General features: G+C 39.0%; 1 protein-coding gene across 4 annotated transcripts in view; it reads left to right on the top strand.

Moving 5' to 3' along the window:
* Window positions 1–15,267, top strand: part of Stxbp4 (syntaxin binding protein 4) — a 158,232-nt gene that overhangs the window by 42,886 nt on the left and 100,079 nt on the right. For all 4 annotated transcript variants that reach the window (XM_036196284.1, XM_036196283.1, XM_036196285.1 and 1 more), the window contains 2 exons: window positions 10,689–10,778; window positions 14,319–14,384. In XM_036196284.1, the coding sequence (XP_036052177.1) occupies window positions 10,689–10,778; window positions 14,319–14,384 (156 nt within the window). The remainder of the gene's footprint in view (window positions 1–10,688; window positions 10,779–14,318; window positions 14,385–15,267) is intronic.

Genomic DNA, 15,267 nt, shown 5'->3' with positions numbered 1-15,267 from the left:
TTCTATCAGATTAACTGCCAAATATGGTATACTTTGTGATATTATTATAAAAATAATTTTTACTTTTCATCACTAGTTTTAATTTTACATGTTGTGAGAATATACTGTTAGATGTATATATTAGATGTGTACAAATATTGAGTGTCTGCCTCTTTACAATACTTTCTTGGTTTTCCTACCTAACTCAATGGTATATTATCCTCGTGTTTTTTGGTTTCCAATAATAACACTTTTGTATCACTTTACAATACGTTGAATAGAATCCAAATACACTAGTTTTTAGTACCTATAATTGTTCTTTTAAACTTATACATCACTACTTTATACTCAGAAATTGGTCCATTTAATCTGTTAGCTCTTCCATTCTCTATACACCTTGACTGATATCCTTTATATTTAGAACTCCTATTGTAGTTAGAGTTTTCCTGCCTGGCCCAATCAGGACAAATCTCTCTTACCCGCCAGTCCCACAGTCGCTCAGACCCAACCAAGAAAGCACACAGAAACTTATATTGCTTACAAACTGTATGGCCGTGGCAGGCTGCTTGTTATCTACTTCTTCTATCTTAAATTAACCCATTTCTGTTAGTCTATACTTTGCCACATGGCTTGTGGCTTACCAGTGTCTTTACATGTTGCTTTTCATGGCGGCAGCTGGCGGTGTCTCCCTCCAACCTTCTGCCTCCCTGAATTCTCTTCTCTTTTGTCCCGCCTATACTTCCTGCCTGGCCACTGGCCAATCAGAACTTTATTTACATAGAGCGATATCCACAGCACTCTTATATTTTCTATTTTAGTTAAAGTTTATAAATAAGAAAATTCCCTTGTCTTTTCCTCTGAAAATGTGCATACCAACCCACTTTTCACAATTATATTTAGAGCTCTAATTGTAGTAGTGCTTTTTTTCGTTACTATAATGAACTGCCTAAAGCCGGTTAGGTTAAGAAGTTTCTTTAGCTGCCAGCTCTACCATTGTGGTGATATTGTGTTTCCCAATATGTCGTGCACCCTAATAAAGTTATCTGGGTTAGAGAACAGAACAGCCACTAGACAGACGTAGAGGCCAGAAAATGGTGGCACACACGCCTTTAATCCTAGCATTTCAGAGGCAGATATCTGTCTGGATCTCTGTGAGTTTAAAGCCACACTGGAAACAGCCAGGCATGGTAACAAAAGCCTTTAATCCCAGGAAGTGATGGCAGAAAACAGAAAGGTATATAAGGCGTGAAAACCAGGAACTAGAGCTGGTTAAGCTTTTAGGCTTTTGAGCAACAGTTCAGCTGAGATTCATTCTGGATGAGGACTCAGAGGCTTCCAGTCTGAGGAACCAGGATCATTTGAGGAAATGGCAAGGTGAGGTGGCTGTAGCTTGTTCTGCTTCTCTGATCTTCCAGCATTCACCCCAATACCTGGCTTAAGGTTTGATTTTACTATTAATAAATTTTAAGAACTTTTAAGATTTGTGCTACATACTGTCACAGATCAAAGTCCAAGATTGGAGAGGGTCAGTGAAGGGACCTCTGGGGGAGACCTATAGGCAGATGGCATCACAAAGGATGGAGCCCTTGTGAGAATAAGTGATCACGTTTTGAAAACCAAAAAGCAGTGCTAAAAACCCTCCACCTCATCACTGCACCCTCAGGACCATGTGTCCAAAACATGAATCCTTTAAAAATGAACCACATTCAAACCTTAGTCTGATTGCTTTTAAATAATAGGCCTCATTGATAGGGAGCTTCAAAACTGGTATTAGTTATATGTTTCTAGAAACACATAGTGTAGCTGCATGACTAATTTTATTGGTAAAAATAAATCTGATCCTCTCATTTAAACATTACTCATGCCACATTTTTTAACATTTCAAACCCCCTTTTTAATTAATAATTTATGTTACCACTGATCATTTTATTCATCACAGTCACCCCAAAACCTAGCTGCTCAGTTACTCTAAGGAGAGTACCTGGCTTTCTCAGAATGAAGGCACAGACTTATTAGGAGGAATCCTGTGGAATTTAGCCAAAACTGAACTGTAGAGCCCTCTTTCCTTCTGCAGATGTGGGTCTTGTGCACTTAGCTATGGAAAATTCCAGGCAGATCTGTCTCTTGCTGCTGCAAGGTTGATGTGCCCATTTCTCGAACAAAGGCAGTGCTAGTTCGTGATGTGCCAGTAATGTAGTGACCTGTATGAGCATGCAGAGCATTTGGAGCAGCTGCAAAGCGATGCACATGCTCTGATGAGTAATTTGTTTCCTTCTTACCACCAGGATTTTAGGGCAGATAAAGAGTGTAGTCAATCTGCAGTACTTTGAAAGCAAAAGCACCATACTGATGGCAGTTGTGCAAGATGCTCTGTGTGCCAGGATTTCCTGTTGAGGCTGTAGATCAAAATGTTGTGCAATAGTGATTATTAATTTATGAAATTCTATTTGTTGCCTTCTGCTTATCATCACACAGAAGGTATTATTGTCACGTGTAAGCTTTCCTTTTTTTCTCCAATTGAATCCATAATAAGAATACAGTTTCCATCACAGTCACATGTACAATGAAAGAAGTCTCTCAAAGCACACACTGAATTCTCATTTAATATTATTGGATTCTATTTCATTAAAAATTTCATCTTGCAATTCATGAGGGGATAAGATATCACAATTTTAAAAGCACTATAAAAGTCACTGCTTGTTAAGTAGCTCACCAAAAACAAATAAAAACCAAGTTATTGTTTCATATTGTAAGTCCCACAAGTATTTAAGTTCAAGAACAGTGGAATGCCTACTTCTGAAATAGTTAGTCTGTGGTAGATGATGTTGACAACCTGCGAAGGTGGGGAAATTCTATTATGGCTACCCCCAGCAGCCTTAGTTTCACAATAATAGGGTCAAGTTCATAATTATTTTACGTGGGATGCCTGTGTTCTCCTTTTGTGGCTGATAAAGATAGTGGATGCATTTCTCCCCTTTTTGTGTGAAAAGCAGAGAGAGTTTTAGTCAAAGGTGGCACATTAAGAAGAACACATAAAGGGGTCTAGTGATTCCCAGGTCCATCTTCAGGGTGTTGGAATGAGCTTTTGATTTAAATAAAGCAAGAATTGAATCATGGCAGGAGGTATAAATAATTAAGTAGTCCTGGTCAAGGCTATCTGTGCCTGAGCTGTAGCACTGCATTGTGGTCCTTATATGTCATCGACCTGGGAGACTGGTTGGTATAAGAGAATCTTCACCAGAGAACAGGCTCTGTATTTCAGATAGTTGTTTTCATCCTGGGGTGGTGTGTCCTGTACTTTCATTGTTGCTTGGGAGTAGATTTAGTCTGTTGTCCCTGGGCTGTAAGACATTTTAAGAGGAAATGTTAAGGGCAATGACTTGTCTCTGTACCTTCAGCCTTGAAGGAAAATAAACTAGTTTAGGTAGGCAAAGTCAAAAAGGCATCTGAGCCAAAGTAGTAGGTGCAGAATGAAATAGAATAAAGAATGAAAGACACATACACACTTAAGCCTAAAAGTGAGAATATTACCAACGGATATAGAGTCCTCTTTTCAGGTTCTTAGTCTCATAGCTAAAAGAATTTTAAAATGGACTCAGAAACTAAGCTCAAGGTCAATCTCACTGGCCTCTGAGAGGGAAAATACAGAGCAAGTGTATTGGTGGAAATATGAAGGCCACTCCACGTAGTTAAAAGGGAGGTTTATTTTGTGAGGTAACTTACAAGTGAAGGGATAGGTTACAGGGTCCGGGAGAGGAGAAGTGCAGTCCAGCAGTGTTCTCTGGAGATCTCTGCTCAGTCTACCTCTAGCGTCCAGGATCCAGGATCCAGGAACCAAGAGAGCTGGCACATCTGGATCTCAGGTCTTAATGGCTTCCTGTCTCGGCCCTGCCTCAATGAAGCCTCAATGTGGGTAGTACTTCTAGGTCAAAGCTGGAACAGCTACCCACTACACAAGTGAGTTGCAGGTCTTAGCTGCCATAGGGAGAGAGATGGGTAATAGAAGGCCAAAATGCCTTGACCTTCCACTAAGCTTCACCTCCTAAAGGAGTCAGGGGTCACAGAATTGGGGTGTGGGGGAGCCTTATGAGAGAATGAAAATGCCCTGAGTATCAGGACAATGAGACTTGGGATTCTGGCCAGTATCTGGAGAAGGGAGATGGAAAGGGAGCAAAAGAAAAAGTTATTGCTTTGTGAGTCAGAAGTCAGAGGTGAACAAGCATGGCAGTGAGGGTCAGCAGGTTGAAGAGGGGTTTATGGGTGTGTGAGTGTTCATCTCATTAAGAGGATGCTAGTCCTCCATTTCTGCCATGCTTGCTCCAAGTGTGTTTCTGATGTTAGGGTACCCATCATGAGGTTGTAAAATGGTTTGGTTTTTTTTTTTTTTTCCATTATCAGGAGGTCTACTGGCCTTGACTGGGCAATTGCTTTTGCTGTCCACATCAAAGGGTCATCCTCTGATCAAACTATTTATAAGTTTACAATCAGAGAATGTTACTGTGTTGGTATCCATATGTACCAAAAGGGGTCTTCAACATGGTGCATACTTGCTGTGTATATTAGGAAAGATGTTACCACTCATGGATTATACCCTTTTACCAGAGAATTGCCAGAGATATGCATATTTTGTAATTGGAGCTTAAAAAGCTGATGTCCACAAATGGTCCTTTTCAGTCCCTTTCTCTCTACCTGTCATTCTCTACAGTTCCTCCTTGAGGAATAAGGACCTTCATTGAAGAGTAGGTGGGAATGTTCAGTTCTTCACCTCCTGCTGAGTAGCACTTTAGATACTTCCCATTCCTTGCTAAATAAGAGTGGACCACAGGAGCAGAGGAGTAAAAGGCAGCCCATTCTCTCTATATCCAAAGTAGGCTTCATCCCAGGAATGCAAGGATGATTCAACATAGGAAAATCTGTCAATATAATACACCATATAAACAAACTGAAAGAAAAAAAAACACATGATCATCTCATTACATGCTGAAAAAAGCCTTTGACAAAATCCAACAAACCTTCATGATAAAGGTCCTAGAGAGATCAGGAATACAAGGAACATATCTGAACATAATAAAGGCAATTTACAGCAAGCCAACAGCCAACATCAAATTAAATGGAGAAAAACTCAAAGCGATTTTACTAAAATCAGGAATAAGACAAAGCTGTCCACTCTCCTCATATTTATTCAATATAGTACTTGAAGTTCTAGCTAGAGCAATAAGATAACAAAAGGAGATCAAAGGGATAGCAATTGGAAAGGAAGAAGTGAAACTCTCACTATTTGCAGATGATATGATAGTATAAATAAGTGACCCCAAAAATTCGACCAGGAAACTCCTACAGCTGATAAACTTCTTCAGTAATGTGGCAGGATACAAGATTAACTCACAAAAATCAGTATCCCTCCTATATACAAATGATGAATGGGCTGAGAAAGAAATCAGTGAAACATCACCCTTTACAATAGCCACAAATAATATAAAATACCTTGGAGTAACTCTAACTAAACAAGTGAAAGACCTATATGATAAGAACTTTAAGTCTCTGAAGAAAGAAACTGAAGAAGATATTAGAAAATGGAAAGATCTCTCATGCTCATGGATAGGTAGGATTAACTAGTAAAAAATGGCAATCTTACCAAAAGCAATCCACAGATTCAGTGCAATCCCCATCAAAATCCCAACACAATTCTTCACAGACATGGAAAGAACAATACTCAACTTCATAAAGAAAAACAAAAAACCCAAGATAGCTAAAACAATCATGTACAATAAAGCAACCTCTGGAGGCATCACTATACTTGACCTCAAGTTCTACTATAGAGCTATAGTAATAAAAACAGCTTGATACTGGCACAAAAAAACAACATGTGGACCAATGGAATCATATTGAAGACCCTGACATTAATTTGCATATCTATGAACACGTGATTTTTGACAAAGAAGCCAAAACTGTACAGTGGAAAAAAGAAAGTATCTTCAACAAATGGTGTTGGCATAACTGGATGTCAACATGTAGAAGATTGCAAATAGATCCACATCTGTTGCCATGCACAAAACTCAAGTCCAAGTGGATCAAAGACCTCAACATAAATCCAGTTACACTGAACTTGATAGAAGAGAAAGTAGGAAGGTAGTCTTGATAAACTGGCATAGGAGACCACTTCCTAAATATAACACTAGTATCCCAGACACTGAGAGCAACAATTAATAAGTGGGACCTCCTAAAACTGAGAAGCTTCTATAGGGCAAAGGACATGGTCAATAAGACAAAACAGTCTACAGAATGGGAAAAGATCTTCACCAACCCCACATCTGACAGAGAGCTGACCTCTAAAATATATAAGAATTCAAGAAACTAGACACCAAAATACTGAACAATCCAATTTAAAAAATGGGCTACAGAGCTAAACAGAGAATTCTCAACATCAGAATCTCAAATGGCTGAAAGACATTTAAGGAATTACCCCACATCCTTAGTCATCAGGGAAGTGCAATCGAAACAACTCTGAGATACCATCTTACACCTGTTAGAATGGCTATGATCAAAAACACTGATGACAGTTTATGTTGGAGGGGATGCAAAGCAAGGGGAACACTTCTCCACTGTTGGTGGGAGTACAAACTTATACAGCCAGTTAGAAAATCAGTATGGCAGTTTCTCAGAAAAATTGGGAATCAATCTACCTGATTTTGTTCATCTGGGGCATTGGCTATATTTTCTGATGCATCATCATCCAAAAGTTGGGTTTTTGGATTCTAGTGGGGGCATTGGTAAACACAAATACTGTCAGATAAATTAACAAAAAGTCAAAATGATGGATCCTGGGTTCACAAATTCATTTATGTGAGAAGTCATATAGGATGACCTGTTCTGAGAAGATCTCCTTCAGTTCTCTTCCTGTGGTCCACCAAACAGTATAGCAGTAGGAGACACAGGATCCCTGGTGCAAGGTCTTTGTTACAAATAAAAGAATGTAAAGATGGATTCAGAAGGAAAGTTGAGGACCTTTCTAGTGAAGTTCAGAGAAAGCAACAGAGCAGGCAAACTGGAGATTTGGCAGCATCCAGGAGGGAAGTAAGAGGATGAGGAAGTTAATGCTTTCTGAGTTAGAGGTCAGGACAGCAGAGAGGCTAAGTGGAGGTCTATGATTGCTGTCCTGGGGAAGCTTTTGTCAAAAGTGAATGTTGTTAGGGCAAGAAGGACTAGGACTTATGCCGTACCTAGGAACGGAAGGAGAAAAGAGCAGAAAACGTTACAGGGAATTTCTGCTGGCAACTGTGTCCTAGTTTGTTGTTTCTTAATCCATTGTTTTATTTTCATTAGTTTTATTTGATTTGGGATTTTTTTTTTTTTTTTGAGAAGCTCTCATATAGCTCAAGCTGGCCTCAAATTCAGTATGTAGCCTAAGCTAGCCATGAGTTCCTGTTCATCTGGCTTTACCCTTGAGTGCTGGGATTACAGGCATCTACTACCACATCCAGCTTCTTAATATTTTTAATATCTTATAATATATAATATACCTTAATATATTTTATATATATATATATATATATATATATATATATATATATATATATATATATAAAATGAGATGTAATAATGATAAGTTTACAGCTTGCTGGATAACTATCATGTATCTATTTGTTTTGTATTATTTTGTATTTTGAGACAAGGTTTCTTTGTATAACAGCCCTGTCTTTCCTGGAACTAGCTTTGTAGACCAGGATGGTCTCACAGAAATCCGCTTACCTCTGCCTCCCAAGTGCTGGGATTAAATGCATATGCCGCCAACTGTCCAGCCCTGTCATGTATCTCATGTGAAATCACCATTCAAAAGTCTCATATAGTTAGAAGTCAGCTTCCATTCTCACCTGGACATGGAGCTGCTGTTTTGCCCTTACAGAGATGGAGTCCACTTCATTCCTGCACATTGTTACTAGAATCACAGAGTGTATGTCTTGTAACTAGCTCTTCTGATCATTGCTTTCTCTGATTCAGATGTCTGGCTCTCACCTTTGTAAGGAGGAATTGCTGAGTCAGTGTATGTCAATACTGTTCTGTTTATTTGACCATAAACTTTTGGATTTAGGAGAATGTGACATTTAAAACCCAAAATATAAGTATCTTGCTGTGATTCTAATAATCATTTCTATATTAAAAACTTCACACAGTGCTACACCTGCTGCCAGTACAAGGTCATACACAGAAAGACAAGGTTGGAGACCAGATCTGTACCCAACTCCAGACTTGGCAGCAGACTATAGTCCATTAGAGTATGATGGCTCTATCAGTCTAATCAAGTATCATGAATGGATCGTTTTCAAGGAGCAGTGAACATGCTGTAAATTCCCCAAAGCAGATTTTTCAGTTCAGGCTCTTGTTAGTGTGGTGTACTGAGACCATTATTTTAACAAATGTCATAGAACTGAATGAAAATATCAAACTGAGTTATATGTGATGAGACTAATGTTTGCTTACACTGGGTTAGGCTATAAATAGTAATTCACACTGTGTTTATCAATAAACTCATTTTAAGATATCAGATATGTACTGATAATATACAATGTTGATAGCATTGTGTTAGGTGCCATGAAACATACTAATTAAGACAGATAAAACTTGCTTTGTATAGTTTATCAGGAATCCAATTACACAAATTATTACAGTTTTATAAGTGCATTATGTAGTAAGGCCAGAATAGTAACAGAACTTACAACATTCAGGGGAGGTGTATAAGAAAATTAGCATTTGAATTCTTTTTTTTTTTTTTTTTTTTTCAAGACAGGGTTCCTCTGTGTAGTTTTGGTGCCTGTCCTGGATCTCGCTCTGTAGACCAAGCTGCCCTCGAACTCACAGAGATCCGCCTGCCTCTGCCTCCTGAGTACTGGGATTAAAGGCGTGCACCACCACCACCTGGCTGAATTCATTTGTAAAAGAAAGGTTGAATTTGTCTTCTCAGAGGTGACCAAGGCATTCAGAATGAAGTTAGGTGTAATGCTGTATGCTGTACTCAGCACTTAGGAGGTTGAAACAAGTTCATAACCAACCTGGGGTACATGGTGAGGACCTGTTTCACCACTGCACCTTCACCAATAAAAGTGTTAGAAAGAAATGGGAAAAAAAGATAAAATGAGATTGTTGGCAGAAGGTATTCTTCAAAATGATAATTAGATGCATAAATGCTGTGGATATCGCTCTGTGTAAATAAAGTTCTGATTGGCCAGTGGCCAGGCAGGAAGTATAGGCAGGACAAGAGAGTAGAGAATTCTGGGAAGTAGAAGGTTGGAGAGGGACACCGCCAGCCGCTGCCGCCATGAGAAGCAACATGTAAAGACACTGGTAAGCTGCAAGCCATGTGGCAAAGTATAGACTAACAGAAATGGGTTAATTTAAGATAGAAAAGGTAGATAACAGGCAGCCTGCCACGGCCATACAGTTTGTAAGCAATATAAGTCTCTGTGTGCTTTCTTGTTTGGGTCTGAGCGACTGTGGGACTGGCGGGTAAGAGAGATTTGTCCTGACTCTGGGCCAGGTAGGAAAACTCTACACATAAAAGTTATATGTTAGATCTTAAAGGGCTTAATCTAATATCTAATTTTATATGTTAATCAGTAGCAACAATCCAAGAAAAAGAATATTGTGCCATAATCAAAGTGACTTCTTAGAAATAGTAACTGTGTGTGTTAGTTCTTTGGGAAAGGAAAATTGGGGTTAAGATGTAGGGAGGGAATGATAGACAAAATCCAAATACAAGATAGTAAGAATTAAAGTACAGCAGTTGTGTCAAGAATGGACATGAAAAAGTGACATATCTTTGATATGAGCACAAAACAAGTGTGTCATCAGTGGGACTTGCTGACCATTTAGATGTGAGAACCAGGAAAAAGGAATGAGCTAACAATAACACCACTTTTCATTAGTACTTTAATGAATGATGGGACCTCAGTATGCACAGGGAAATAAGAAACCCTTATTTAGGAGATTAAATTAGATGGATGGATGGATGGATGGATGGATGGATGGATGGATGTAGATAGATGGTGCTTTAGAGCATGCAAGTTAAAGGTCCTGACAGGTACAAACAATCAAAGCTATTTGAAATATCTGCACAGCAGGAGAGGGACTTGAAAGATTCCTGAAGAGTCATAATTGGAGCATAACAGTGATTTTTGGCCACTTAGTTTACAGATGAAAGGGAGCCATCCTACTCCTCTCCTAGTAAAGATGTAGGAATGAAAACCCGCTAGAAATACTGTGGAATTCCAGAAAGCACATGAGACAGTGGCTAGCACTACAGGAGAGAGCATTTCAAGACAGCTTGGATCTGGAGATGGTGTAGTGATGAGGGCACCGAGTTCAGGTTTCAGCACAAACATGAGGTGCCTGTAACTCCAGTTCCAGTGCCGTCCTCGGGCCTCCATAGGCACTGCACACATATGCTACATACACACAGGCACAAACACATACACATAAAATAAAGATATACATAAATGCATATCTCTTAATCATATAAATTCTAAGTAACAGCAGTATAAGGTAAAGCTTAAGAGAGAAGTCACCCCATACATTAGTTTTCTTTTACCTAATCAAACAACCCCAAAGTAAAACCTGAATTTTGCCCTGGAGCAAAAGTTTGAGGGTAGTGAAAAGGACTTTCAGTTTTCAAGGCTAGTCCCTGATACATAACTTGTGTATTTTAATGTTGACAGCTTCTTCCCTGTGATTCTCTAGAAGCAGATGAGCTGGGAAAACTTAGACAAGAAAGGAATGCTGCTCGGGAAGAAGTGGATGCGCTGAAGGTACCCCCTCTTCGGCTTCCTTACTTTTCCTTTGAAAACGATGTGGTCCTGTACCGGATTTGGGAGGATTGAGGCTCATTTTGTTTTTAATTAAAGTATGTTAGTACCAAATAGGATCAAATCGCTTGTTTAATTGTCTTTAGAGAGCTAGCTGATGGCTTTTTTCCCACTTTGTGATGCGCGCATAAGATCCGATGTGCACAGTAAGATCCCCCCTCATGTCTGATCCGCTCCTCTTCCTCCTTCTCTTCCCTCATGTTGGTGGCAACAGCAGATGTAGCTGAGGAGCCAGCTAAGCTAGCTGTGACACTTTTGAATCCTCTGATGTTTGTAGGAAATACATTTTTTTGCAGGTGCAGGGCCGTGTCTGAGGGATGATGTGTTTTGCTAATGCAATTTGAAAATGAAGGCACTGTGTTTTCAGAACAAATCACATATGCTCCAAATACACGATAACATTTTGATTCACTCTCTGTTCTTAATGGAATATTGGGTCTAAGTTAGATCCTGACTTTTACAGGAAGTCATTATATGTTCCAAGGAAAGCAGCAACATTTAAATTATTATTTTTTTATTATTTTATTATTTGTTAGGTAACGGCCTATAGTTATTTAATTTAGTTTCATTCGGCATAAACTCTTTATTAAAAAAAATCACCATTTTCTTTCTTCTGTTGTTTTATAGTGCCAACATTATAGAAAGCCAACATTAAAAATGTTTTAGCATATCTTCTCAGAGAGTTTCTGAAGATAGCCCAGCCAAACCACATTTTTAAAAATAAACATATATGTGCAGAGGTCAGAGACACATGGGAACTTCTGTACCATTCTCTACCTTTAACTATAACCCTAAAACTGCTCCAAAAAGTGAATTCTTTAAGCAATTATAAAGAAGTGGATGTGTGTTAACTCACACATAGATTAGTTCTGATAGAGCCACTTTATTACAGCTCAGCTTCTGTTTCTCCCATGCTTCAAGATGAGTCATAGCAGCTTCTATGTCTCCCATGTCTCCCTTGGTAGAGACCCCCCTACACCAGCTATTCACCTTACAGGGTTTTTAGCCAGTTCTCTGTTAATGGATATTTAGGTTATCTCTAGTTTTCTGTAATAAAAACTAACTCCAGGGACTGGAGAAATGGCTTAGCAGTTATGATAACTTTCTTCTAGTCCAGAGGACCCAAGTTAGGTTCATAGCATCCATACCAAATGACTCACAGCTTCCTATAACTCCAGCTCCAGAGGATCCACTACCATCTTCTGGCCTCCAAGGACACCCACACATACGTGACATACACACAGTAGATACACACATATGAAAATGAGAAAAAAGTAAGTCTGTAATAATAATAATAATAATAATAATAATAATAATTCTGTTTTTAGTAACTTTGTAGAGGTGTGGGTAGGCAGTTGTGAAAGTTCACAGTAAATCTGTGAAAATGGAACTGCAACATTAAAGAATACCAGTGTAAAACATTCTGTCTATTTCTTCCAATTCCCTTTCATAAGGCTTTAGTAATTTGTATTTCTTCCAAATATAAATGAAGTTCCTGAAACTATGGTTATATTTCATAACTCTGAAATCCCCTCCTTTCCATGAGTTGGTGTATAGAAATATGGATCTCATTTTATAAATTGTTAATTTCTTCATACTCTCTTCAAACAGTCCAATAGTGTTGGTCATGTTGATAAGACAGAAATTTCTATATGACTCATCTTTACACAAACAAAATCCACAGATGTCAGAGGTTTCAGAGGTTCTTGGCTATTTTTCATTTCCCTAAATTTTATCACTGTTAGATTTAATGATATATTTTGAGTTTTATTTTAATGTCAATATTAATTGCTAGAATTTTAATTTGAAACTGTGTGAGCCATACTCATGTAACATTTAGACAAGGTCCCCATGAGGAGCCATTCAATCAAGATCACCTTTCAAGTTCATGAACTGTAATTGAGCATATTTTAATGTTGCAAACCCTGGAGTCCCAGAATAAAACAGACTCTGTTTTAAGTTTCCTCTGCACTAAATCTTTTCTCTGAGATCCATTCTCTTCTAAAATTTTATAAGGGCCGGAGGGCTGTCTCAGTCGTTAAGAGTGCCTGTTGTTCATACAGAGAATCTGGGTTCTATTCTCAGCACCCACATGATGGTTCACAACCAACCATAACTCCAGTTCCAGGGGATCCTATGCTCTCTTTGACCTCTGTGGGCACCAAGCACACATGTGGTACACATACATGCATGCAGGCCAAACACGTATACACATAAAATAAAATGGATAAATTTAATTTAAAAGTAGTATATCAAGCAATAAATATTTTACTTGAGATAAGGTTTGTATTTTCAGTTATTATACCTGTTGTACTACAGGTGTGTACACACTCACAGGGAAATGCACACTTGGACACACAGAGCAGCAGAACTTGTTAAGTGAGGATCATAGAGCAGAGATGGTCCACTCCCACTCATCATCATCCTTTGACAGCTCTAGTCTCTGTGTCTCACTTGAGGTACAAATAGGCCATGGCTATTTTTTTTTTTTTTACTTTGCAGAAGCGATGCTTAATAGTGCTATGGGAACATTTTAACACAAAGCCTTTCACAGAATTCAGACCGCTCCTGCTTTTCAGAGAAGATTGGCAACATCGGTGCATTTCCCATTTACAGGTGCAAAGGAGAACAGTGCAGAGCCCCAAGAATGAGGGTGGCTTGAGAGCATAACGCCACACAAGGCCCCAGGCTCTCCGCTGCTGTCCTTGGCAGTCATTGGACCACTCAGTTATACTCGCCTTCACTTGCCTTTGTTCCCCTCCTAGACCAGAGCAGGCTGAGTTATCCAGAGGCCAGGTTTTGCCTCTTCTAAACATGGTGATGTTGCCACGAATCTTTACCACTCTATTTAAGGTCCAAGTAGACGGTTCACATTTGCAGGAAGCTGTCTCCTGAGTCACTAAGCATTTCTGACTAGACCACTCAACAAGGTGGGACATCTCAGAGTACATGCTTAATTTAATTTTAGGTTCAAGGATGGTAATATTTTACCTTTATGTCATAGACAACTATATATTTCATATTTTGGCATAATAGTTGTATCCTTTTTGTGAGTTAATTGTTCAAAATGGGCTAAACTTACATTAGGAAAGGAAGAGTCGACCCAGTCTTTCTTGGGTATGATTAGAAGCTTTTTTTATGCACAATTCAGAATAACAAGGCCTTTTGTCTGGTAGCTCTTTGGTAATAATAGCTGTCACTCAAAATTTAGTTGCTGTTTACCCATTTCAATCCTGACTGATTCCTTTTGGATCTCAGAATTTGACATCATATAACATTAAAGTAATAAAGAATGTTTTCACCACAATTGTACTTAGATAGCTAAGTACTAGAGAACAATATGTAAAACCAGGAAATGAGCAGGAATTGCATTAGGAAATGTTAGCAATTTGATATTTGGGGAATAAACTTTGAAACAGAGGACTAAAAATCATACTTGGTGTCATGATAACATGCTATTAATCCAGTGGTTTTTAAATACAGGAGAAATTACTTGAATCAGAGAAACATAGGAAAGAGCTAACAGAAGAACTCCAGAATGTGAAACAGGTAAGTCCGTGTGGGGGTGGGAGGGGAGGGGGTTTATGGGTGCGTGATGGTGGGTACATGGGTCTACCCAAATTTTAATGCAGTAATGCTTCATCATATATCAGAATCTGCTGCTGCAAATGATCCAGGAGAAAACTGGAGAACTTTTAAAAAAAGAGCGTTTGGAGTTTATACTCACTAGAGTCCTGCTCTGTTACTTAAACAGGTTTTAAAACTCTGGAATCCATGAACCAAAAAGGCCAGTCCCATTGCTTTCCTAGCCTTTCTTTTCCCCTTCTTTCATTTCTCTCTTTCTTTTTGTTATTTGTATAATAAGATTTTATATTTTTTATTTATTATATTTGTGTTTTAATTTTACACATCAGCCATGGGTTCCCCTGTCCTCCCCCCCTCCCCTGCCTCCCCCTCCCCCCCCCCCATTCCCATCTCCTCCAGGGCCAAGACTCCCCTGGGGATCCATTTAAACCTGGTGGATTCAGTACAGGCAGGTCTAGTCCCCTCCTTCTAGGCTGAGCAAAGTGTCCCTGTGTAAGCCCAAGGTTGCAAACAGCCAGCTCATGCACTAAGGACAGGTCCCGGATGGAAGCACATGAATTATGAACCAAAGGCTGCGGAGCCCCCAGCTCGATCAAGCCCTCTAGATAAGTGAGACAGTTGAATAGCTTGAACTTTTTGGGAGGCATCCAGGCTGTGGGACCGGGATCTGTCCTTAGTACAGTAAGATTTTATTAAAGAAAAACAAAACAAACACTCTTCCTCAAAACTGCAGCACAGAGCATTGTTACAGTTGTTACCAGTAAGTGATTAAGGATTTGCTTTTACTTTCCATAGTCTTCACCAAATTGGAAACAGATTAGAACAAGATGGATAGAAATATGAAAAA

The sequence above is a fragment of the Onychomys torridus genome, chromosome 8 (genome assembly GCF_903995425.1).
Source record: "Onychomys torridus chromosome 8, mOncTor1.1, whole genome shotgun sequence".
NCBI lineage: Eukaryota > Metazoa > Chordata > Mammalia > Rodentia > Cricetidae > Onychomys > Onychomys torridus.
This window is presented reverse-complemented; position numbering and strand designations above follow the sequence as displayed.